This window comes from Haliotis asinina, chromosome 8 (assembly GCF_037392515.1).
Source record: "Haliotis asinina isolate JCU_RB_2024 chromosome 8, JCU_Hal_asi_v2, whole genome shotgun sequence".
NCBI classification, from domain to species: Eukaryota; Metazoa; Mollusca; class Gastropoda; order Lepetellida; family Haliotidae; genus Haliotis; species Haliotis asinina.
The window spans coordinates 10639838-10667680 of record NC_090287.1 but is presented as its reverse complement, the minus strand read 5'-3'; the positions used below and the strand labels follow the sequence as shown (position 1 = coordinate 10667680).

At 41.3% G+C, this 27843-nt stretch overlaps 1 protein-coding gene across 1 annotated transcript; it reads right to left on the bottom strand.

The window, feature by feature from the left end:
- Nucleotides 1–295: 295 nt before the first annotated feature.
- Nucleotides 296–27843, bottom strand: LOC137294589 (lysosomal cobalamin transporter ABCD4-like). The gene is made up of 18 exons (XM_067825635.1): nucleotides 27780–27843; nucleotides 24961–25079; nucleotides 24354–24481; nucleotides 23097–23236; nucleotides 22156–22272; nucleotides 17759–17884; nucleotides 17257–17402; nucleotides 15537–15664; nucleotides 12525–12616; nucleotides 10876–10959; nucleotides 10284–10316; nucleotides 6595–6677; nucleotides 5179–5289; nucleotides 4283–4374; nucleotides 3002–3038; nucleotides 2675–2768; nucleotides 1841–1917; nucleotides 296–883 (listed from the first exon to the last, which is right to left on the bottom strand). Exons 1-18 carry the CDS (start codon nucleotides 27815–27817, stop codon nucleotides 489–491), a joined length of 2040 nt encoding a protein of 679 aa, XP_067681736.1. The 5' UTR covers nucleotides 27818–27843; the 3' UTR covers nucleotides 296–488.

The window sequence follows — 27843 nt, the reverse complement described above, 5'->3', positions numbered from 1 at the left end:
ATTATCCATTGAGTCTCCTTGGCAGAGGTAGCAGGGACCATCTCAAACCTTGAATCAATAAGACTGACAGAAACCCATTCTGGCATGTAAGTGTGTTGTTTGTTTAAGGTAAGCTGCTTTGTGTTTTGAAAGATGTACCGATCTGTAGATGGGTTTTTTTAGCTGAGAGGTTGTCTTGTATGCTGTGCTTGGGATCAAGTGGTAGAAGGATGACATTTACACCGTCTCATATTTTGCAAAGGCCTGCTTTTTACGCTATTAATGAAATAAATTGTTTTGATATTTTAAATATGCATTTGTTTTTCTTTTAGTTCTTTGTCGTTCTTTATTCACACCATTACTGCAGATAGAAGTGTTGAGTATTACTCTTCAACAAGACCTCTCAGAACTCTTTATAGCTTCTAGGTTTTTCTTAAAACACACCGTTTAAGAGGTATACAAAAAAAGTCCCTCACTCACTTTCTCTTCACAAGTGTTGTGAAGCAGTTTTAAGAAGGAACTATTACTTTCTTTGTAGTGGTTTTAGCTGCAGTAGTTGTAGTAGAAGTAGTAGCTGCTGTTGCAGCAGCAGTCGTAGTAGTTGCATCAGCAGCAGTAGTTTCAGTAGTAGTAGTAGTAATAGTAGAAGTAGTAGTAGTAGTAGTAGTAGTTTTTCTGGTGGTAGCAGTTTCTCCAGCTTGAGATTCCTCTGTTGTGTCCTGTGGGTCCATGATAGGGGCCATGTGCCACCCGCCCTGACCGTCCAGGTGAAGTTCCACCTGATGGAACTTCCTGACACTATGTCGGTGGGCCACACTCGCCACTGTGATTCCCATCCGGCTGCATGCTTCATACATCATGTCCTCGTCACGACTACTCAGCTGACTTGTGGACTCGTCCAACACTGGAACAAACAGGCGACAACCGCTCATGGCGCTTCACTCTCTTACTGCATTCATTCAAGTGCTACTGCAATAGCACTTCACCCATGAAGAGTTTCAGCAACCCACGCTTGACACAAAAGGTGACAATGCTTGTCGTAAGAGGCGAGTAACGGGACCGATTGGTCAGGCTCGCTGACTTGGTTGACACGCCATCGGTTCCCAGTTGCACAGATCAGTGCTCATGCTGTTGATCTCTGGATTGTCTGGTCCAGTCTCGATCATTTAAACAAAAATGTTGCTGATTGCGGCGTAAAACTAAATTCACTGACGCTACGAGGAAGGGTCGAAGCAATGCAGTTCCTGAAAGGGGACCACCTTGGTAAAGCTACTAGTACGTTAGTGGCTCTGACAAACGAAAGATTATTTTCTGTGCGAAGCTCGGATTAAATACACAATTACTGGATCCTAACACGACTGAGAGAGTGACTCGGCATCCTCGGTTGAGTGAACTACCTGGCCCAAAGACCCTGTTGTCTTGGAGAATTCTTGATTGGAACTCAATATGTTCACATAGTATGACGAGACAATTAGGTGGTTATTGACTTGGACGTACATGTTTAAAACTCTCAAAACAACGCAAATATATGATGCAATTTCTTTAAAAGCTTGCGATAACCTAATCCAAACCGTTTGTTACACTACAGGACATGGTTACAATTTATAAAACCCGTTCCTAGCACTAAGTGACAGGTGATCTGACTATTTCGTAGGAGTCCCACGAACTTTCGTGTATCGTACGTAGGGGTGATGCAAATGTGACGATTAATTCAGGGATATTATGTTTACGCCCCTCGGATAAAACATTACGCTGACAGGATCGAAAGTAGATGAAACAATGTCCCAAGAGATGTTTATCCAAAGTTACCCTCATCCACTCAACCATCACCCATTTACTCACGAACCAGTCAGGTACTCACGTGCAAACGCTGGCTCGTGATAAAACATTTTTACGAATGCCAGTTTCTGCATTTCTCCCTGAGAAAGTTCACCGTACCTGTAAAAATAACGTTTGACATTACATTAATATTCATTCGTCTGACCTATGCTGTAACAGACAATATATCGATTAGGATGACAATATATGGATGGACATCTTTACTGCTATGAGAGCAACGTTTCCGTGTAGGTTCTAACATAGCTCGATGACTTTGATGGAACCCATAGCAAACAAGAAGTTGTTCATCCATATATTGTCATCCTTCCTTACTGCCCCAACTTCTAAATGCATCACAAAGAAGTCAACCAAGCTATTGTATTCAGAGCATCAGGGGTCAGCACTCATGACCACCATGACTGCTCAAATCAAAACTCTGTTTAAATGAAGCCAAACGTTTGGCGCGCCATTTTGTACATTTTCCACCTTCCTTTCTTTCTGATTGGCTTACCCACCCGTTGGACTTTGGCAAAATTAGTCCTGTCCGTTGCTGGACCTATTAAGCAACACGATTTGATGCAGTGGTCACACTTTGTGACCTGACTGATTGGGTCAATAGGATGCTGTTCATGATGTCAACCACTGGTTTGTTTGTCCCAGAGTTAGTCCCACTGTTGGTTATTTTCAGACGCGGCGATATTGGTGGAATGCTGCCATAAACACACGCTTACTGGAACCGGAAACTCACCAGATCCTTGTCGACTAAAGTGTATAGAGTATGTTCGTCATCATCTATAGGAGTGTACTGGAGTTTGAGGTAATCGGACATAACCCACCACAATAATGTAATTAATACTATCTGTAACACGTTTCTCACCAGTCCCACTCCGGGTCTGTATCCAGACCCCCTATCCTTGCCAGCAGACCCGTCAGACCCACCAGGGACAACAGACCATTCATTCTCTCAACGCCTGCAAAGAGATGTGCATATACTCTACTCATGTATTTCGACATTCCGATCAAAATTCTATGATAACGTTTATTTCATGCTAAAACAGTACATAATTACTTGTTCAAGCCAAGTGTTCACGTGTATCTTCTGACGTCAGCTTTATATCTAATTGAAAACGTATATTGACATGTGTTGACGTTGCACTTACAGTCAATCATCTTATCGAAAAGAAATGCCGGTGTTTTCCCATACCTACAAATCCCTCATCTTCAGTTGACGGATGAACTATCTGAAAACAGGAACAGGCAGTGACGTCATCTGTTGTTTCAGTGGCTTATATTTCTTTAACCAGTTACAGTGTTATTAGCCGGGAATATAGTCTTACATTGTGTAGACATGTAATGACTTCTGTTATTACACAGCCGATGAGGTAGCCTACAGGTTCAAGCGTCCATTCCTCATGCTCAAGATCCGGGTTCGATTCCCCACATTGGTACAATGTCTGAAGTCTATATCTGGTGTCCCACTTCTCGACTTATTTTAATGGAATATTGACGAAACTTGTGTTAAACCATACTTACGCTAGCGCTCTGGCTTATTAACTTATTCATATAATTGATTGTTAATTATATATAACTTTTAAGTATCATTTAATGTATCCAACTACTCCAAACATAAAACAGAAGAAAATATAACCCCCAACATACTCAACAGAGATCCCGCTTATACGTACAGAACTAAAAAATCATTTTAGTCATCACTCTTGACTGTCTTGTATTACCCTTTATATGAAATGAGTGAGTTTAGTTTTAATATGTCCGACATATGGCGGTGCTCTGTAAACAATTGCGACAATCCAGTGATAAGCATCATAACCACCGATAGAAGATATGCAAATGGGGTATGAGTCCGAATAGCCGATCCCGTCACCTCTTATGACAAGCATGGGTATGTGAAGATCAGTTCTATCCAGGATCATCACGAGTTTCTTATATGAAAGGCAACTACTACAATCCTGCACATCGTCTGCATACAAGGTACATATCACACGAAAATGCAGGTAAGACACTTTTAACGTAACGCGAATTAAATATGTACAAAGGCTGAGGTTACTCTCTCCTCCGTGTGCCTTCCAACTTGATATAGCACTACAAAACATAGCTCAGTAAATGAGTAAACTTCGTCCGGTCTTCCTTACCTCCTTTCTTTCCCATTTTCCTCCTTCATTCATTTACTGACACTTGGCTTGAGGGTCGTGTTAGCGCGCATATTAGCATGTACAATTTATTGTGTTGACAGTATTTCATTTTGAAATAATCCGCATACATTCATACATCAGAATGCGTGCAGCTGAAGTGCTAATCCTTTATCTTACATTAAGTTTCTGTCTAGAGTAATAAAGCGCATGTAAACTCAAAGAACATCTAACATTAGTGAGGTGGTAATTGGTGCTCTACACCGAATCGCCGTGTAATGTGCCTATTGTGGAATGTGTTTATCGTAATCATAGATCTCCGACGTGCAACATGTCACCTGATCTCTGATAGAACCGCTCGTGAAGTAGGGGCGCTGGGGAAGATAAAAAATGCCATGTCGTCCGTCCTTGAGATACCTTTCCACGCGACCTGCACGAATAGAAAACATGGGCTGACAAAACAAACGTTACTCACGAAAATAGCCTTTCTCTGAACTTATTCTTTAGAAAAAAAAATCTAAATCAAAATAAAATACAATAAAAAGAATGCTTTCTTTATTTGCCTGAAACTTTGGAAATCTAGACTTGCCACACTTTCTAGCCTTGCACCGACTACATTGCAACTATTTGTAAAAGAGTCTGTACGATTATCACCAAAACTGCCACGTAAATCCCCACATCAGCATCTTCCACTGGAAATCTGAGGCCTTTACCATCATGACTTCAGTTCGTTCAACAATAGTCGTACGCCCATGTACAATCAGAATTACACAACATCGTTTTCACACAGACCCTGAGTGAAAGAATGACATTCTTCTTCGAAGAGCATAATCAACTCTACAGGTCAGCCTGTAGTTTGGTGATGCAACAACGACATTCATGAAGTCAAGCTAGATATATTGTATCATATACTGACCAGAAAACGAAACGCAACCTTGGATTTTTGTCAAGTTTTTAAACAGAAGACATAAACATGAACGCTTACTTTTATGAGATTTCTTTTCTTTTTCGAAAATTGCGTTTCTTTTGCTGTTGAGTATATTTGGACTGTGACGCTCGTCGTCTTAGCATCAGTCAACGGTGCCAGTTCTAAAAGTTGATCTCAACTCTGCTCTTTAACGATATACAGTTGCTTCAACTGGTCATCTGCTTTGGCACCGTCACACTGATTGAGAAAATGTTTACCCTCGGTGGTTGACCCGACTTCGACACTGTTGTTGATGAAGTCCCCTACCTGTAGTGTGTGTCCACAAGCCATTCATCACTCGCAGCAGGGAGCTCTTCCCAGAGCCGCTCTTACCCGTTATCAGGACGTTCACTCCACTTTCTAACTGGAAGCTTATATCTGTAAGACACCATGAATACAGTTATAAAAATGTACAATTGTGTATGTATGATAATGACGACTGAGAGAACTGTAGCAGAGAGAGATGAACTATTCATCAGGACATGATATTGCGTACGGGGTATGTGGGCCATAACATGACACCACGGCAAGCCCGGCAACCACCACACACCATGCAATACCCATTCCACACTGGGAAAAGCCTAGCAAACACCAATGCACCATACAATGTCCCACGCCACGCCACGCCACGCCGCACAACACCACGCCAAGCCTAGCAGCGACCAGCCCACCACACAATGCCCCACTCAACACCACATTAAGCCATCAACCATAGATCAACCATACAATGCCCAATCCCACACAACTCCAAGCCTAGCAACCTCCAGTCCACCAAAAATGCCCTAAACCACACCAGGCCAAGTCTAGCAACCACCACACACCACACAATGCGCCGCACCAGACCACGCCAAGACCAGCAACCACCACACACCATACAATGCCCCACACCAGACCACGCCAAGGCCAGCAACCATTACACACCATACAATGCCCCACTGCACACCACGTCAAGCCGAACAATCACCATACAATGCCCCACACCAGACCACGCCAAGATCAGCAACCACCACACATCACACAATGCCCTACACCAGACCACGCCAAGCTCAGCAACCACCACACACCATACAGTGCCCCACTGTACACCACGTCAAACCGAACAATCCCCATACAATGCCCCACCCCAGACTACGCCAAGACCAGCAACCACCACACATCATACAATGCCCCACTGCACACCGCGCCAAGGCCAGCAACCACTACACACCATACAATGCCCCACTGCACACCACGTCAAGCCGAGCAATCACCATACAATGCCCCAGACCAACAGCCACCGGCCAAGCCGAGCAATCACCATGACCATGCCACGCTTTACCACAGCATGCTTTATCACACCACGCCACGCCACGCCATGCCACGCCACGCCACGCCACGCACCACACCACGCTTTATCACGCCACTCCACACTTTTTCACGCCACGCCAAGCCACGCCATGCCCAGCACCATCATAAAACGCCCACCAGCACTACCACGACACACCACGTTTTCCCACTCCACACCACATTTAGCCACCCGACGTAGGGTGCCACAAAGAAACTACCACAGTATGTCTCACTCTGACACAATGATGAACACCACCTTCCTTTGTCAGAAATCGTTTACGAGGTAAAGGTATTTTTTTTGCATATCGATATCCTCTGCTTAGCATATAATGAAACGCTATCATGACGTGGTCTTACTTTTACACAACATGCCACCGCTGGTTGGAGATCCATACGTCACATCTTGACACTGCAAAGCCTGTTGTCTTCTCTCCGTCTGCCTGCGTGATACATTTTTTCCCATTCATTTCCTTGTTTGTTTATAGTTCGTTTGGCTCAAAAGTGGACCGATGAATTGCTGTCTAACTAGAAAACTATTAAACATAGCATGCTCAATGAAACGCTGGTCATAATTAAAACATCACACCAACTCTGTGAAGTTTTTCGAGGAGAAAGTTATCTTTTCATTAACCTGTGCTGTGCTGTCTCCATCCTTTCTCGCAAACCAGCCTGTCCCTTTCTCTGTACTCCTCCCTCGTGACAAATATTGAATTGTGTCGATATTTTAGTAATAGATTTTTAAACAACTTGTTTACTTTTAGGACAAAATTCTGCAAAAAGCCCCACAGGGTTGGTATGATGTTTTGATTATGATCGGCCTTAAAATTGAGTATGCTATGTTTAATTGTTTTCGAGTTAGATTGCAATTCATCGGTCCGCTTTTGAGCGAAACGGACTATAAATAATATGCGCAATCGCTCGGACAACTCCTAAGCTATGTCCTCAGATTGGTTTGGCAGTGGGATTACCTTGTAACAAACTGAAGTTATGGAACAGCTAGGTTCAGCGAACCTTGTAATTCCAGCGTAACACTACGCAATACAAACTTAAAGGATGAATATTTATTTCAAACATACTGTATTGTCCGAAAGGACAACGACACAACTGCACCGATTATTGTTGCTTACACAGTGGTATTGGTAGTAATGGTATGGAGGGTATTGGTATGGATCCTGGGTATTGGTATGGATCCTGGGTATTAGTAAGGGAGCTTGGTATTGGTATGGATCCTAGTACTGATAAGGATCCTGGGTATTGGAATGAACCCTGGGTAGTGGAATGGATCCTGGGTATTGGCATGATCCTGGGCCTATATTTCGATGCTCTCTTAGCACTGGGATTGTCGTAAGGTAATGTTAATGAATGGCACTTAGGACCATCTTAGCACTAAGAGAACTTCGAAAATCTAGGCCCTAGATATTGGTATGGGTCCTTGGTATTGGTACTGATTCTTGGTATTGGTATGTATCCTGGGTATTGGTATGGATCCTGGATATTGGTATGGATCCTGGATATTGGTATGGGTCCTGGGTATTGGTACTGATTCTTGGTATTGGTATGTATCCTGGATATTGGTATGGGTCCTGGGTATTGGTACTGATTCTTGGTATTGGTATGTATCCTGGATATTGGTATGGATCCTGGGTATTGGTATGGATCCTGGGTATTGGTATGGATCCTGGATATTGGTATGGGTCCTGGGTATTGGTACTGATTCTTGGTATTGGTATGTATCCTGGGTATTGGTATGGATCCTGGGTATTGGTATGGATCCTGGATATTGGTATGGGTCCTGGGTATTGGTATGGATCCTGGGTATTGGTATGGATCCTGGATATTGGTATGGGTCCTGGGTATTGGTACTGATTCTTGGTATTGGTATGTATCCTGGATATTGGTATGGATCCTGGATATTGGTATGGATCCTGGGTATTGGTATGGATCCTGGGTATTGGAATGGATCCTGGGTATTTGTATGGACCTGGATATTGGTATGGATCCTTGGTATTTGTAAGGATCTTGTATTGATCCCTAGTCAGTAAGAAACAGATAATAGACACCAATTATGCTGTCTGCGAACGACTTGCAATAAATGTGGGTTCGATGTTAGATGTCATTAACTCATGACTTGAAACACAAGGAACAATTCTGAGTATTTATATCTGTGAAAAATAAACGATTGTAATGTGTTTATTGCATGAACACTACTACTACTACTACTACTACTACTACTACTACTACTACTACTACTACTACTTCTACTACTACTACTACTACTACTACTACTACTAAAAGAGGAAATCGCTTGCTCACTTAGCCAGGCCGTAACTGAAGTGACATGTGACCACAATTTTGAATATTTAGTGCTGTCATTTGAATCACCATGACTTATGCTTATGTATGTACAGATATGTGTACTGTTGTGTTTTAGCTTCCTGTGTTTGGCTTCCTGTGCTCTTACAGGTAGTCGGTGCAAGTTCACATAAATTGTTTTATTGCAGTATAAGGTCTTAAAGGTGTAAGAACAATGGTAACAGTATGAAACAAGTATTATCTGCCAGAAAAATCACTTCACAACTCATTTGTTATCACTCGACCGTTCCTGCAGGCTGCAGTAACATCCCTGTTGATGGATGTTGTGTGTGAAAATAAGGCAAAACACTCAGAAAACGCGGAAGGAATAGAGTATTATGGCAAATATAATCTCGTGTGCATGAGTCAGTGAGTAGCAATATTGGAGGAACATCACGGCATGGGATGCATTGTAACCAATGTCCAGTCGAACATTGGTCTTCAGTGTGACGACCGCATTGAACATTAGGCTACTCAGTTCCCCCTCCTCGAGTAATTAAATAGGATTCCTCCAGAGAACAATAGACTTTTAGACACATCGCTGGATAGCATTGTCAGGACATCAGGACATCACCATTTGCTGTGTCGTTGAGAACATGAGGGTGCACGAATCATCAACGTTCAACAGCAACAAAACAACAACTAATGAATACCATGGTCAACAATGAGCCTAGATCATTCCTCAAATGTAAAGTTGGGGACAGAATTACAGTATTAACATGACTGACCAAACGTGGGAAGGCGCTGCAAGAAGAGTGACACAGACGACTTCAAATTACCATGTGAAAACACACACGCAGTATGCAGATTTGAGTGTACAAATGTTTAAGAAATCGTAGATGTACGCACTGTTGTCCCCAAACTTCAACTCTTGTCAATCAGCTTTTTAAAAAGTGCATCTCTCACTATTTCGGACTATCTTCCCCCTTTTTTATAAGACTGCGTGTTCTCGCACCGCCTCACACCGCCAGTGGCGATTGCATGACTGTACTGTTAAAACAACTACCATAACATGGTTTATGATGTGGTTTATGATGTTATGAACGCCGTTGCACCAAAACATGATACAAGATGAAAGGTGACATAAGGAGCATGTACAAAAGATTCATGCATAAGCATGCTGTATTTCATGGCATCAAAATCTGACACATGTCTTCAGATAAGGACCGTAAGTCTGATCTATGCTCCACGCAGGATAAGAAAAGTCTTTTCAAATCGTATGAATGGTGTTAAATACAGCATTTAGAATATGCATTGAGGTAAGCACTCACAGATTTGAGTTCGGTGTCATATGATCGCCATATATGTCATAACGTAGGCATTTGGAACATATAGTAGCCACAAACTGGATATGGCCAAACAATTACACTCGTTCTCAGAACAGCACTAGACTGGAAACATTTGCCATAACGCTACAAATGCAAAGTTCAAAATATGTTACCCATCTCCTTGGAATAACCGCTCTTAGTTTGTGTCATTTCAAGCCATCATCAAATATGGGTATATTCTTCTATCACCTGGCTGTAAATATTGCTGGAATATTACTGAACGGGGCATAAAAACATACTCACTAACCCTTTGTCTGGCACTAAACACTGAAGATTTGAGTTCGTTTTTCATGACAAACCAGGGTTGGACAAGTCAACATTCTTTGTGTATGACCTCTGGCAAGCCATTCTCTGTATGTGACTCACCTGCTATAGTCTGCTAGTTCGATGCTGTCTGATCTGAAACATTTGAGATATGCACTTCACGCACATTGTCAGGATTTTATTACATAGATGCAATAGACATGTGTGACATCTTTTCAGAGTTGCAAACACTACATACATGTCATTTTCCACTTTGATGTCACATAAGAGAACTTTTTGTTTGAAACTAAGATTATTAACAATGTTACCAATAAGCATGTTGTGCATTCTACTATAGCACAAAATACTAATCCAGGCTCAAAGTGTAAAACCATTAATGATATGTTTGTCAGTCGTGTTTTCACTGGGTGTTTACCACTTAAGTTATCTGTGAGGCGGTAGAAGGTGAACGAACACATTACCTACTCATCCTGTCGGGTACCCTTTCACTAACAGTGAACAGGGGTTCTTTTGGAACCAGTTGCATGCCTAAGGTGATATTATATGTAATATGCCCCCAAAGCTGACCAGGGCCACAGTGACGGACACCTCAGATGCTCATTTAAGGTTGTGTCTGACCGGTGCGGTTTACCCAGGATCACATTATATTCCATTATTTCAGGATTTTTTTAATCGGAAAAACTGAATCTGTTACCTTTTGAAAGTAGCAGGTATATCCTCCATCTGGTCAGGCGCCAGGGCTTTGATGGACTGGAGCTTTTCTGTAAGCTGCCCTATTCTGATGAACGAGACAAATGTGTGATAAAGCGCCCTGATATGGACCGTCAAACCAAATTGTTTATGAAAACTTGTGGCTAATACCAAATATATTTGATTTGCCGAGTTTCATATTTCAGCATGTGATAAAGTATGTTTCTTACTTCAGCATTTGTTAAAGCATGTTCGTACATAAGCTTACACGTAGTTCGTATTTCAGTATACGATAAAGCTTGCTGCTTACTGCAGCGTACGTAATTATACGAGCATGCTTAAGTATTGTATAGTTCAGCATATGATATGCATGTTTCGTACTTCGGCGTATATTATGACATATTCAAACTTTAGTTTCTAATTAAGCATATTTCATATTTCAGCATATGATAAGGCACGTTTCATACTTCAGCGTCTGATGAAGCGTGTTCCTTACAAACTGATCACACTGCCAGAAGACAACAGAGTTCGTAGGACAATATAACGTAAATATTTTATGCATGGATCAAATCCAATTTGTACGTTACTGGCGCATTTGTCTCATCAAGTTACAGTCATCATAATATCTCAAAATTATTTTAAGGCACTATTCAGTGCTGTGTGTGGACGATGCTACCCACATTGTGACAGTAATGATATTTATACGCGCGGCAGTGGGTTCATGCAGTTCGTTACGAGACGCGGTGCTGTTGAGGGCGGCATGGGTTTTTGCTCCACTCTTTCACAAAACGGTTCAGACTTGACAGCTGATTAACATAACATGTCAGGAAAAAACACGCATTAAAGTATAAAATAATGTAATTTCACTAGACGCATTGTCACAAATAACCAAAAAAGCATAACTGATGGGGTTTTGAAGTTAGAAATGATTAATGGGTATCAACATAGCATATGATACCCTGACCAAAAGTTCCTAACCTGTGGTAACAGTGTGTAACGTACACAACGGAAATGTTAACGTTAAGCATACTTTGGTTTGGTGAGTGCGAACTGTCTACTATCTTGGCAGTAATGTGATTAAGCATCATGCTTTGTCCTTACATTTGTAGCCACTTCTCCCATTCTAAATTATTAACGTGATTATGTTCATAAATTGTTGTTATGTAAAACATTTTTATGTTATGTTATGTTATGTTATGTTATGTTATGTTATGTTATGTTAAAAGCTGATACTGCGTTTGCAAATTGCATGTGTAATGATGTGCATCCCTGCAGAGGATTCAACGACTAAATAACTTTGATATTGTGCAGATGTGTTTGTAAAAGATATCTGCTGATAAACCCAAATTCACAAGTTTTAAAGCACGGCGTCATGAAATATTTTCGTGAACTGTGTCAATATTTTCATTATAGATTGATAAAAAAAACTTTTATTATTTTTAGGACACAAAATCTGCAATACTTCACAGAGTTGGTAAGATATTAATTATGATCCGCCCTTCGTTGAGTATTTTGTGGTTATCACTTTTCGAGTTAGATATCAATTCATCGGTCCGCTTTTGAACCAAACGAACTATAGTATGGTTTAATGTGAATAAGGCCCGGGCTTTTCGCGCTAAGAGCGAAAGTTTTACCCACTGCCTGTAGTCGTACCTGTGTGTGACTCCTGCGAGATCCGCCATCTTGGACGAGATATCAACGAGGCTTTGGAAGCTGCTGACCATGTAACCAACGACAAAGGAATTCTAGGAACACGGAAACAATTTATCCAAAATAAGAATTATGCGAACCCGGAACACTAACTGTTGTCACTGTAGTAATACTAATATGGTGATACGCGATTCTACAAAAAAAAACATTTGGCAAGTATTTCTTGTGTCACTTGGAGCGTAACCCGATAGGCTGTATAGCTTCTTATTTATGTAGTAATGAGGGTTTGCCCAATGTTTTATAGCAGCAATCATGTGTAAGCCCAGACCTTTTGTAATGGAATCTACGCCCCTGGTCACAGCCAAACAAACCAATTACGACAACAAATATGCATATTCATGAGACTAAACATGGTACCATCTGATATTATTACATTTGTATACATAAATGTAATGGACAAGCACTTTTTTCATTATACTGAAATTATTCGATTACTGCTTATGAACAAAAAAACATTTCCCGATGGACATTAAATCTCAGTGTTTTCACTGCTTCCATCTCTAAAACAGATTGTGTCGGGCGATATCACCTGAAAGATCTTTACATATGGACATTATGCATATCATAGGCGCTTTCCTGTTGAACGGTCATAAGCATAACATTGTGCAGTTTTAAATTTCCTTCTAAATGTCTTTCTAACTGCAATAACAATGAAACATTTCTGTATAAACTTTTATGTGTGAATATTGAGGTCATAAGAAGACAGCAAATTAGAATGTTTAATGTCCCTGACATTGACTTTAACGGTCCAAAAGCGGGGCTGAGGTTACAAACTCAATAACGGCGTCAGTGAACTTCGGGAACAGCAGTGTACTGCCGATGCATGAGATTGTGGAGATGTTTTGCCGTAGTCCCTGCACCTCAGCTGCAAGGTCACGAACGTTTCCTATTGAGTATGTGCACGACACAGACGTCTTTCTGATTAATTCAAGAAAAGCTCTATGCCGAATACATCCGGTGAAAAAGCAGGCCAAAGCAGTACTGGATCAGAGTGCTCTGAGAAAAGCCACGCCATCATGACTGTTTGGGGCCATCATTGTACACAACACATTTAATCGCCAAGTATATGCATATCTACATCTGTGCACTCTATGTTTGCTGTACATCTGTGTACATATGTGCTTACAATATATACTACAAACAAAAAAGTATGGGAACACACAATTTGATAGTCACCATAGTCACACACACACACACACACACACACACACACACACTTTATATATATATATATATAAACATATACATACATACAAACATACATATACACACACACACACACACACACACACATATATATATATATATATATATATATATATATATATATATATATATATATATATATATATATATATATTGTGTATGTATGTTTGTATGTATGTATATGTGTGTGTCACTATATATATGTGTGTGTATGTTTGTATGTATGTATGTATGTATGTATGTGTGTGTGTGTGTGTGTGTGTGTTTGTGTGCAACTCACTTTAAGCGTCATATTAGAACATGCAGTGATGCAACTGATTCATTATTCGTGTGAAATGAAACAATGTCAAACAGCGAAAAACAAGGGTGTTGAAACACATCAGCACCACGTTTGATTGAAACACCCAAGCACGACAACCTAGTGTACATGGAAGACTTCCTCTGCAGCTTGTTATAACTGGCAGTTATGATTCGGTTCCGGAGGGCTTGTAGCAAAAATATCGGTCATCTGGCCTTCATGTTTTTCTGGGGCGTCCTTACACTACCAGTTGACTTGAATCTGTCCCTCAGCCACAGGGAGACATCCACAGGCTGCCAGCAACAGTTCTGATTGATTCACCACCCTGTAACCTTGCAATGGCCCTACTTCTGTCATGGGCGCTGAAAGGTCTGCGCTGTGAAGCTTCTATTGAGGGAAACGTTATCAAACGCTGCATGGGAACATGGGACGTCTGTCTTCTACATGGACTAGGCTCTTGTTCTTGAGTGTTTGAATTCACGCCGGTTTCTTTCCGCACCTTTGTTTTTCATTGCTTTTGACATGTTTTTTTTTCATTTTACTCAAATTAAACGGATGTTGACACAGTTGTTTCACTGTGTTAAGCACACACAAAGTTACACGTGCTTTAGAGTATAAATGACCTCACCACGTTGAAGTCTTTATATGACTTTTTCTAGTATTCCCATACTTTTTGTTTGTAAGATATATTCGTTTTTCTGTATGCTCAATAAATCTTTGTGACTTGTATGTATTTGTAGGGGTTGTTACTCTGGAAATGTTTAGAATTAGTGACTGTATGTTCCTGACTGGACATCACCGTATCCATCTAAGAGAATAAAGCGGAAGAATACATGCAGGGAGGTCAACCCTGACTTTCAGCAGTCTATAGAAGTTTCTAGTGAAACTGATTTTTAAATCTCTTTAAAATTCTGTCCCGTCTGCCTTCGGTCGTTTTGACGTTTCCCACTATGACATGATGGGTTATCGAGAGATATACCGGGGTAAAATACCCACAAATGATGTTTGGTGTGAACATGGATCCACGTGTATCAATTCATGAGACCCATTTGAGATCAATGCTTTTCATACTAACACAAAGTACATACATACTCGCCACACATTTCTGCTAAAAGACGATTGCTAAAATGTGTTGTGTTAAATCGGTGGGACTCATCACAAACACATACACAGGCAATGCAATGGTCATCAGGCACGGGCGACAAATAGAAATAAGGAATTACATGGGATCGATCTACGCAACTGGGATACGATGACATGTCCCGAATCTCCACAAGTAGTGTGGGACGTTCACTTCACATTTGGTGAGCGATAACAAAAGGGAAAGGTTAAACTTTAATAATCAATACGCATAAATCCGAAATCGAGCAGTAAGAAAGGAGCGACGAAATATATTACACACACCACACACCTCTATGAAACTCATGGTCACACAGAAAGTATCCACTCACCATGCTCATGAAAGACGAGAGATCGACTGCGGAGAGGCTGTCGTAGACGCCGTGGTAAATGGGAAACCAGATGGCAATGAAGCTGAGGATGGTGGACAGGTACATGTTGTCGAAGATGGCGATGGGAACTGCAACGGTGTTTTTTATTCGTGATGCTTCACACAATGGGTCAGAAAACAGAAACGACAAATCCCTTCCCACACCCACAAGAATTGGCTGCTAAAAGCAGAATCGTTTGTACAAATTTCGGCTGAATTATGGGCATGTATTTGTCTGTCTGTCTGTCTGTCTGTCTGTCTGTCTCTCTGCCTGTTTGTTTGTTCTTGTCCAACAAGAATAATGATCACTTTGACCGACATTTGGATATAATACACACAAAAGCAAGAATTTGTGGATGTCTACTTCAGTATTTCAACATATTCTTACTCCTTCGACAAATGTATGAAAACATCTGGCTGCGGTGGCTGAGCGGGTTAGATAGCTGACTTTGTGTGCAGCGATGAGGTACCTGATTTTGAGGGCATGGGTTCGAATCCCAACACAAATACCAGAATCTGACAGTGTACTAAACGAAGAAAGTGTAATCGCAAATATAACGGTTTAGCTAAACTAGGAACCAGATAGTTCATAAAAGTACAACAGTGATAAGATAACAAGGGAAGCCAGAAGTGGAATGGTGCTGTTGGGTACTGGAAATGGACAAATAGGAGTAATGACGTGCATGTACATTCTATTTTCACGTCCGAGGCCATAACAATTGTACTGACTGCGAACTCAGCATATAGGTACATTTACATATTTTCGCGCCAAACTTTTGCTATATTCGCTGTTCTCTTTCTGCAAAACAGAAAAAAAACACATTTTGCGCTTTGGTTAAGGGCTTCAGAACGTGTTCGGTTAATAGATAATATGAGCTCTCAAGTCTACAACATAAGCCAGATTCCGGCATAGTCTAATCACTAACGAAACGAACAACGGTTAAGAACCGTTTGAATAATAGTGTACATATCTGTATCATGAGTGAGTGGCTTGGGATGAATGCTACTTTTAACAGTACTTCAATTATGTTGGTGCACAGGCGGCCATATTGAAAATTGTGTTTCTAGGGAGGCCAACTAGCCACGTGAGATCAAAATCCTAATCAGTGAGATATCAGAAATTCGAACTGGCGATCACACGATCCTGTGGAACACTAGAATGGATGAGTTTAGTTTTACGCCGCACTCAGCAATATTCCAGCTATATGGCGCCGGTTTATAAATAATCGAGTCTGGATCAGACAATCCGGTGGTCAACAGTATGAGCATAGATCTACGCAATGTGGAACCGATGGCCACCCGATCCCGTTAGTCGCCTCTAACAACAAGCAGAGTCCGCTTTTATGGCAAGCATGGGTTGCTGAAAACCTATTCTACCCCGTATCTTCACGGGTCTTCGGACACTCGAAGCAATACAATTGTGGCGAAAAGCGTATAGTATTAGTGTACAAAAACAAACCTACTCCGATAAAAACCCATCATCAATTATTACTGACTCCGATTCAACAACAGAAATAATTGGCTTGGCAAAAGTCTACCTCATTCATTACTTCTGCCATTCCAAGTAATTTTGTCGTGTGTAATGGGAGCATAGATATAAAATAAGCGAATAATGTTGGCGGCGTATACGTCAACTAATAGTTCGTGTATTGCTGAAATCTCATGTAGTCTCACCAACTGACCGTTGAGAGCATACTGTCTCCTTATGAGTGACCACTGGGTGTTCAGGAGTCGGCTTAGTTGTCTGTCAGCTCGCTCTCGCTCCAGCTCGCCACTTTTATAGAAGGCAACCTGTTCCGAGTTAACACGGATATGCATATGCTTGAACCTGAATTAGACAAAATCAACACGTTGGTATGTCAAGTAGCACAAAACTGAGTAAACTCGATTTGCATCCGAGAGAGTTTTGACTATGAAGTTATTTCTGATTCAGCATTAGCAAAATACGGTATCTGAACTTGCCATATTCCGGGAATCAGTTGGCTGGAACTTGGTATCAGAAGTACTCTGCTGATGAAACTATTTGCCAAACACGTGTTTAAATCTGGGGGTTTTCTACAGTAGTCTTTCAGATAGTCATGTCAAGGTAACATGTAGCCACCTGAGGCTACCTTTTCCCTCTTTTACTTACTGAGCACTGCCTGAGGTTACCTTTTTCCTTCTTTCATCTACCGCGCACCTCACCTAAAGTCACCCTCTCGTTTCTCCCGCTTGTAGAAGAGGTTGATATTTGGCGTCATGAGGAAGTAGTTCACTGCCGTTGTTGCTGCAAACAGTATAATGACTCCCACCGGTCCACTGTACCCAGTACTGAGATGAAAACACAACAAATTCATGAATATTTTTCATTTTAAATATTTTACTGAAAGCAGGAAAGAAAATGCAGATGATCCTAATGCAGTCATGGCGGTTAAATTCATCATCAGTTCAGGGGTTTAGCGAATGGGATTGCCTTGTCGAACCCTCCAGGAACTTCTCGCAGAACGTGGAGACTCCCGTAAACTGCACCCTACTGCATCAGATCCATCAAGTCAAGGCCACAGTTACTTACGCTGCGCCAGTCGTTCTTATACATTTAGTGTGGTTGGTCGAAAACAAACAGCCAGGGCACCGACTGTCTCACACGAATAATCATTTTAGACAACAGGTCCCTCTCTCTTGTATCCGCACAATGCATGACCTTCCATAAGAGAGTCAATAAATCCTCCCCCAAGTAAACAGACTGATCATTCCTCTTCAACCTTGCACGGTTTGAATGAAGAATGTTGTATTAGTATATGTTGTCAACCCCGCAAGATATGCTTATGTGATAGGAAAGGATCAACAAAGAGACTGTCTGTGCCGATTCTTCTTTGGAAAGAAGAACGTTTACCAATGTAAAGGAAGTAAGAGGTGCTTGGGGTCTGTGCGAAGGTGTAAATGATGCCTCGTCCACTTTATTAAGGACAAGTCTCATGGGTATACAGAACATATATACTGCTGATATCGTATAGTAAACTTTGAAAGCGGCGAACAAATGAAATTTGGGATTCAAAATATTATTTGCAAATTTTCGATGTAGACATTTGTCAATTTCAAAGGCTGAAACGAAAACACGTCAGAGGCGGCGCTTTGGCATGACAGAAGCTCCATGTATGGTCTACTTTGGTGTGACATAAGCTCCATGTATGGTCTACTTTGGAGGCAGAGCGGTGCGAGGATGTACCACAGACCCCATTTGTTAGAGAGGCAGGGCGGTGCCAGTGTATGATAGAGGTTACATATACGGTCTTGTTGCAAGAGCTGGGGCGGTACCAGCGTGTGCTAAAGGCTCCATATGTGGTCTTGTTAGAAGAGCAGTAGGATATAATAGAAGCCCCAACATATGCGGTCTTTTTGGAAGAGAGGCTCTGTAGCCCACTCCGCCCCCTCCCCGTCCATTTGCACTCTCACGAGCAAACCACACTTTTACGGTCAGTGTCGACTGGTCTTGGAGTCAGCAAAGCGGATCTAATCGTCACCCTTATTGACCTTTAACACATGGTTGCCATGTAAGTATTACTCATAAAAATTGCACTGAAGTTAAATCTGACATTCTCCTAACCAGATTTACTCAATGCCCATCTGTACGCTATGTTTCTGCATCGTAGCAGTGGGTGTAAAGGACAATAAAAGACATCTCTTTCTGTCAACACCGCAAATCTTACTCAACCCGGTACATTACAAATTGAGTTAACTGTTGTAATGTTCGAGACATTTCTTCAGCTGTATTGAATTTTTCGAGCTTTGGTCCTCATGGCACTCACTAACTATGAAGTTTTTTCAAATATTTTTTTAAAAGATGAAGCATCGCCAAAAGCACCGGAAGCTAAAATCGTTCAAGTCTGACATTAACGACTCTGACAGTGACACTTGTTATCAAGTTCCCATGGAATGTGAATGTCTTGTGGAAGATAGATCGGCGATGTGTGATGAAGTGCAAGTGAACTCTTACGTTCTTGAACCGGTGACCGACAAATGAGAAGAAGATAGCTAGGAGAATTCTAACTTGGATCACAAATACAAGTAGACTTTCATTAGCTTGTTTATCATAATCTTCCAAATTACAACATCCCGTGAAATTCTAAATCAGTTAACAAAGATGAATCTACATGTTACAGACACCATGACTTGATGTCACTTGCTGACTTGTTGGTTTACACTACACACGTGGTCGCGTGATTTATAATACCTTGACTCACTGTTGACACACATTTTTATAAGTTACTTGTTTTAAAAGATAATAATGGCTGTACTTGATGCGATTACATTTACCTGAAATTAGGCTACAAAGAATAATCGGCGTTCATCCTTACAACGCCTCAGACTCAAAGGGCATGGGGTACACAACCTGCTACTACTGGTGATAAAGTGTTAAAATTGTATAACTGATGTTAATGGTTATATCATGAACCCCGCTAGCCATACTGCTGACATCTGTGACGTACATGGGAACATGAGGTACACGTCCATCGGCTTTCACATGCATTTAGATCTGCTGTGTAATCTTGACTGTTTATTTTGTTTAACAAATACTGCATTTTTTCTGATATTTTGAATTTTTGCATTTGCAGAAACTTCGGCATTTTAAGGAAAAAAAGGAAATATGTTTAACAGTCGCTGAGACCCTAATAGAATTAATGTTTTTCTTGTTCAAAACATTGTGAATCCCGAGTCTCATGAGCCAGGCAATGTCAAGTCTGTCAATATTCCATTCCACATTCAGAAATATTTGTAATACCACGATATTCGGTGAAATATGAACAATACTCTAAGTGGTCGGGGTATGATGATACACTTTCAACCTTGTCACCAAAAAAGCACTGGTATGATGATACACTTTCAACCTTGACACCAAAAAGCACTTAGGGATTTTCGTATGTGCATACTTAAACATACTCATTATTTTCATGTAAACAAAGGTTGAGGTTTGAAGTGAATACCCTTGATTTTACAAGAATGGGTGCCGTTGATGTACTTACGTTTGAAAGGGTAAGTAAACGGTAAGGGTAAGTAAGCTTGGAATGAGAAAATTTTAAATATGCAGTGAACCATGAAAAACAACAGGTTAAGTGGTATCCCCTGAGAAACAAATCCGCCATCAAGGTGTTCACTTTACTCCGGTTAATACGGATTCCTTGAGTTTGGCATACTGGGCTATGTCAGACATCAGGCCGGCGCCCACTGCACTCACTGCCTGTAGTTAAAAGTATATAGTGTTCCCAGAAATTATTGAGAAAATCTTTGTTTTTTTTCTAATGATGCTAAGATTGGAAAAAGGGCTTTCACTATGCACTAAGCATACTAAATAAGGGAGACAACTCTTGAAGGCTTAGAAGGCAGCTCATTACGTCAAGAGTTATCTCCCTTGTCTGAGCAGACGGCTTCCTGTGTTGACATGGCAGAATTTACAGCAAGAGAGAAAAGAAAGCTCATTCTAGATGATTTTGAAAGGGGTGAGGCTGATGCTAAAGTGTTAGCTTGTAGACATGGTATTCCACTGTCTACAGTATACAGAACTTTGAAGAATATTCAAACAGGAACCGGGATAGAGCACAAAGCAGGGGCAGGTCGGCCTAGGAAATTCAGTGTTGTGGATCGCCGAAGACATGGGCAGATTGTGAGTAGGGGCAAATTGAAAAGTGTTGAGAACATCAGAAATGAAATGATTAGCAGAGGAAGTCCTCAGGTATGCAATGAAACAGTTAGGCAGGAATTACAGAGACTTAATTGGGTGAAAAAACGTGGAATTCCCTCGCCGTTGATGAAAGATGCACAAAAGGAAAAACGTTTAAACTGGTGTCGGGCTCATGAAAATCAAAATTGGGATAATGTTTTCTTTTCGGATGAAAGTTCTGTTTAGCTTTTCCCTAATTGTGTGAAAATTTGGACCAAAGATACTGTCAAACCTATCTACCAGCCACCAAAACATAGCCCGAAGTTTCACATGTGGGGTGGCATATCGGCTTGCGGAGTGACGCCATTGTGTGTTTTCACGGGAAACTTGACAAAAGAAAGATACGTTGACATTCTAAATGGTCACCTTCTTCCGACAGCACAAACATTGTATGAAGATGATTGGATTTTCCAGCATGATAATGACCCAAAACACACTGCGCGCTACACAAAACAGTGGTTGTCGGGCGAAAATGTTCAAGTTTTAGACTGGCCCAGTTACAGCCCAGACCTAAACCCAATTGAGAATGTGTGGGGAGTCATGAAGGACAGAATAAACCAAAAGGGACTGAGAAATATTGAAGATATGAAGGCCGAGGTGGTCCAATATTGGGATACCCTGTCACACGATTACCTACAAACTTTGATGGGTAGTGCGCCTAGGCGTATTCAGGCATGCATTGCTGAGCGAGGAGGTCTAACAAAGTACTAAAACAAGACTGAGACTGTAAAAGGATGATGTTTTAACATGTTTATGTAAGTAAAACGCCAGAATTTAATAAACGTAATGAGTTACATGACGCAACATGATTCTCAATAATTTCTGGGAATACTATAAAATCACCAGCGAGTGTCTGTTAGTGAGACATTACGGCAGTGTAACTGACCTTCTAGCAGCGTCGTATGTGTAGTAGATGATCACGGCGGGAGTGATGACGATGTTGATGAAAATCTGACTGAAGAGGTTACACAGACGGTCCACGTCCTGGGTGAGGCGCTGGTCGCTACAGAACAGTTAAACAATAATAAACAGCCAGGGATAATACAACTGCATCACAGTGACAAATACATTGTCACTGTAGGAGTGAGTGAGTGAGTGAGTTTAGTTTTACGCCGCACTCAGCAATATTACAGCTATATGGCGGCGGTCTGTAAATAATCGAGTCTGGACCAGACAATCCAGTTATCAACTAGATGAGCATCGATCTGCACAATTGGGAACCGATGACATGCGTCAACCAAGTCAGCCAGCTTGACCACCCGATCCCGTTAGTCGCCTCTTAGGACAAGCTGAGTCGCCTTTTATGGCAAGCATGGGTTGCTGAAGGCCTATTCTATCCCGGGACCTTCACGGGTCTTGTCACTGTAGGAAAATCAGAACTGTATATATTACCTGACGTGCATAGTTTAGGTCAGTCATTATTGTCAACCCGGGATCAACCCTGGGGCCCGTTTCACGAAACTCTCGTAAGCCTAAGATCTCGTAACCTTTCTCGTAGCATCCGTAGCTCCTTTGTTACAGTATAGGAGGTACAATGGCTACGAGAAAACTTACGAGATCTTAGGCTACGAGCGTTTTGTGAAACGGGCCCCTGGTCCCCAACTCACTATGCATTTAGCAGTAGTTTGACGTGAGCTGTATGAAGTTAAAAATGGGTTCGGTATTTGGGATTAGAGATTCTAGATACGAATACTAAATCTGATTTTCTTTTTCAGATTAGGGATTCTGATGAACAATGTCAAATTACAAATTCTTACATGGATCTTCGCGGTATTTGCTAGATAAATATTCAATGCTGACTTTACAACTGGGTGAGTAACCACATACGGGTTATCTATGAGCTCTCTTCCTATCCCCACGTGGTAGTATTTGGTGTCCTGAAAGTAGCGGGTGTGCAGGTAGCGGCCGACGAGTTCACGCCATGTGACGTACAGATACGAACCGACGAACGTCTTACTGCTGTAGATCTGCAACCAGTCCACAGACTTCAATCAAGGCTTTAGACCTGCAGGAATATTAGCGTGAAGTCTGTGTACAGTTTCACATATTACTTGGTCCGATTGGCGGAGTAAGGCAGTACAGGCACTGGAAATTGTGCGATAAACATGAACACTAATTACAAGTTTACTCGCAAACTTAATACATATTGCACAGACAATTAACGATTATGATATAATGGTAAGATGGTTAAATTGTTATTATTTCATTGCTGAGCTCTGTGTGGTGTACTCGATACACTGACAGTGAAACAATCAATTCCAATAGGCTACACCGCCGGTACAAAACATGGGTATACAGAATGCTCTGTTAGAATAAGGTCATTGGATCTCGATGGCGTTGACGTTGATCCCAGCGTTTTGCAGGAAAATTCGTGTCAACATCGCGGTACGCGGCCGAACATTATCATGCTGGAACTATAGACCTGGGCCATGGGCTGCCATGAAAGGAACGAGATCAGCCGTCAAAAACTGATCTTCCCGCTTGCAGCATGCCAACGGCACGTTCACGTTGTACATTTGACAATCGTGACATTTAAAGTACCATTAGAACTGTGGTTTAAAAGCGTTTTTCAATTCTAGATGCCAATGCAAACATGTGCAAATGAAGAAAACTTCGATGCGAAGACCACGTGATCGACTGCCCGTGCAAAATCTGATTTGGCACTCACGTCATTTGCACGTCGAATGGATGGGTTTGAGTGGGTTTTGCTAACGTTTTTCTAGAGTCGAAATCCATTTAAGATACATAGATGTATCATCAGAGAAAAAAATGTTCAATATTTTAAAAATTATGTTTTATGTAGTTTCTTTCTTTTTTTTGACTCAGTATATATCCTACATGTACAATATTTGCTGTGCAAAATCTATGGACACATGGATAAGTCCATGATTACATTTCTATGAGGAGCAGTGTGGAAGCCTAGTGATTAAAGAGTTTGCATGTCACGCCGAAGAAACGGGTTCGATTCCCCACATGGTGATTACGTGTGAGGCCAATTTCTGGTCTCTCCCGCTGTTATATAGCTGGAACGTTGCTTAAAACGCCCTAAAACTAAACTCTTTCAAACAATAATTTCCCACGTACCAGACATTCGGCCATGATGAAAGCTACAGATTTGGCTGTGGCTAACCAGAAACCTCCGACGTCTTTCTTTCCTAGAACCTCGTAGTATCCGCTAGCAATGAACCCAACCTTGTTGATGACGACTTGCTCTGGGAAGAAATATGCATCCCTGTAGAGATCAGCGTGATTATGGAGTTATACTTGTCGAAACGAGCTTTGGCAAATCTGCCCATTAAAACTTATACCAGGCGTATCGTAATTAATGATTAAATAGTTTTATCCGGCCATGTCCTTCCCTCAAGCTGACAGTACGAGCAGGATAACGGCTGTGCCATGTCCTTAACCAGAGCTGACAGTACGACCCGGACAACGATTCTGCCTTGTCCTTACCTAGAGCTGACACTACGACCCGGATAACGGCTGTGCCATGTTATTAACCAGAGCTGACAGTACGACCCGGACAACGATTCTGCCTTGTCCTTACCTAGAGCTGACAGTACGAGTCGGATAACGGTTCTGCCTTGTCCTTATTACCTAGAGCTGACAGTACGACCCGGATAACGGTTCTGCCTTGTCCTTACCTAGAGCTGACAGTACGAGTCGGATAACTGTTCTGCCTTGTCCTTACCTAGAGCTGACAGTACGAGCAGGATAACGGTCAGTAGCGTGGTGATATGTCTCCATGCCGGAAACATGACTTTCAAGAGCTTCCATAGTCGCTTCACGAATACTGTGTCCAACCTGTACCTGTATCGGGTAAGAACGTAGCCATGCTTCAAATAGCAATGGGAAAAGTTGTATGGATATAAAACTTCTTTATCAACAAGAGCAACGTTTCGGTGAAGAGATCTAGATGTTCATTGTTATCACGCAAATTATGTGCAATACTGTAGGAGTATATACATGGATAAAGGTATTTCAGTAAGCTGTTTAATACCTACAGAACTGATATGATTAATGTACTGTCCCTGATTTAGAAAGCGTGGATGTTTACTCCCCAAAAAAGATAACTGTGAAACAAGCTGAGTTAACTGGGAGGGAAGTACGGGGGAAGCCGATCACGTGATGGACATGAGAATAACTCCCTACAGATGAGTTTATCTGGGGATGTGTAAGCATTGCCGATGTAATATCCCTGGTCTTGTTTATGGCTGGTTGGAATCTCTTGATGGAGGCAATATCATATAATTGTAATTTTTTTTTAGTTTTAATAAATGCTTTATCAGCATTTCAATCACGTCTGTTGTGTTGATATCAGTCATGTTGGTGGTCAGTGTTGTATATACAGACACGTCCAAAAAGTATTCTGACACTTGACGTAATATCCATGGACTTACATGTTATTTCAGTGTAGTATAAATAATTTTCATGGAGTGAGATTAGGGTGGATCTTTGTAAAATAAAATTTGACTGGCAAATTGGAAATCATTTCTGCTCTGCGCACATAATTTCAGTTCACAATTTTCTGACCACTATTTAACTAATGGCATCACATTTATCAACTTACGTTTGGTTCCACAATGCACAATCCCATAGGCCGCTATTTTATAGGACGTCACGGCACTGTACACATGTTGATTAAATTGTCGCCATTCGATAAATAAGCAACAGACAATTAAACAGATATCATGTGATTGTAGGTTCCCTACAAAGAAAATCTGACTTGGGTCTTACGAAAATTAAAGTCACGAAAAGTATTTATGCTACACTAAATAAACATGTAAATCTATGGAAATTACGTCAAGTGTCAGAATACGTTTTATATGGGTGTGTACATGCGTAGTGAAGCGCCGTGACATCAGACGCATTTTCAGTCCAAAAAAAATCGAATTGCATGTGTCGAAAATTCCGGAGTCTGAGTCAAAATCCATGGAGTCGCTGTTATGATTTGTCATCGTTGTTGGCGAACGGAAGTACTTCCCACAATAAGACTTGTTAATGTGCGGTGAAACGGTCTAAAATCAGATGAGCGTCAATCCAGAACTGATGCCGTCTGATTTTTCTGAACAACCAAACCGAACCCAGTATTTTCTTGAGTCATGGTAAAATGGCCTGTTTGTTTCCTGAGCTTGTCTTGGGTGTGATTGCTGGAGAGTACGATAATGCTTTTCCAAACCAAACCGAACCCAGTATTTTCTTGAGTTATGGTAGAATGGCCTGTTTATTTGCTGAACTTGTCGTGGGTGTGATTGCTGGAGAGAACGATAAGTTAAACGCTTTTCCAAACCAAACCGAATCAATTATTTTCTTGAGTTATGGTAGAATGGCCTGTTTGTTTCCTGAACTTGTCGTGGGTGTGATTGCTGGAGAGTACGATAATGCTTTTCCAAAGGATGGTGTGGTCCGGGTGAATTTGGGTGAGTTTGGGTGAGTTCAGAGATGGCGCATTTAGAGTCTCTGTCCGTCTAAGAGGTTTGTTCTTTAATTCCTGCCTGAAGGGGTCTTGTAATTACGCCGACACGCCAGTCATATCTATTTGAGACACTGTGCCTGATATTCTTTCTGCGATATGCATGCAGAATGTTCTGTATGGTTTTGCCTCTATAGAACACAACACCCATCTTGGCTTGGTGATTTAGTTGCTGGCTGTACCTATGTGTGGCTGGCTAGTGAAACAGAGCTGTTTGTTGGCGTGGGGTCAACCTTATCACATGGGCAATCTATCTATCTACATGCATACATACATACATACATACATACATACATACACACACACACACACACACACACACACACACACACACATACATACATACATACATACATACATACATACATACACACACATACATACATACATACATACACATACATACATACATACATACATACATACATACATACATACATACATACATACATACATACATACATACATTTACATACATACATACATACATACATACATACATACATACATACATACATACATACACACACACACACACACACACACACACACACACATACATACATATGTACAGATGCTTTGCGGCAGAACAGTTTGCTCAGTCAGTTGAAGTTTTGGGGATTTTCCGCTGTGGCCTTAAAAACACATTTCTGTGCACTTCTTCATCATCATGGAGTTTGAACGGTGGGGATGAGGGGTTAGCTTACTGGTTCAAGTGTTCGCTCATCACGCTGAAAGCAGCGTAAAACTAAATTCACTATTGTTATCGTTGTGATCGTAATAAAAATAGTGTTCAGATAAAAATTAAACCAATCTTCCTCCCTCAAAATATCGCTTCACCTACTACTTCAGATGCTACAGTTGCCTACTAGTACAACGACAATGTTAACTTTGTCGGATATACTGAAGTCAGACATAAACCACAACTTTTGCGTCTACTATTACAAAGACAATGGCACAACCACAACCGAAGACAAAAGCCAACAGAAAGAAAGCAGTACAGTCGTCATATAACATGAACAGTTGTGACAACTCACGGTGACGTCCGGCAACGTGTGATCTGCTCGGAGTCCATGATACAGATGGTCACAGGCGTATCAG

Bases quoted from the DNA above. Each gene is read 5' to 3' on its own strand.
- LOC137294589 (XM_067825635.1), bottom strand. From the start codon at position 27,817: ATGGACTCCGAGCAGATCACACGTTGCCGGACGTCACC. The intron at 5,290-6,594 runs GTAAGACCACGT...GGTGTCTTACAG, and splicing joins CGGTGGCATGTTGTGTAAAA to ATATAAGCTTCCAGTTAGAA. The intron at 1,918-2,674 runs GTGAGAAACGTG...TTATTTTTACAG, and splicing joins ACAGACCCGGAGTGGGACTG to GTACGGTGAACTTTCTCAGG.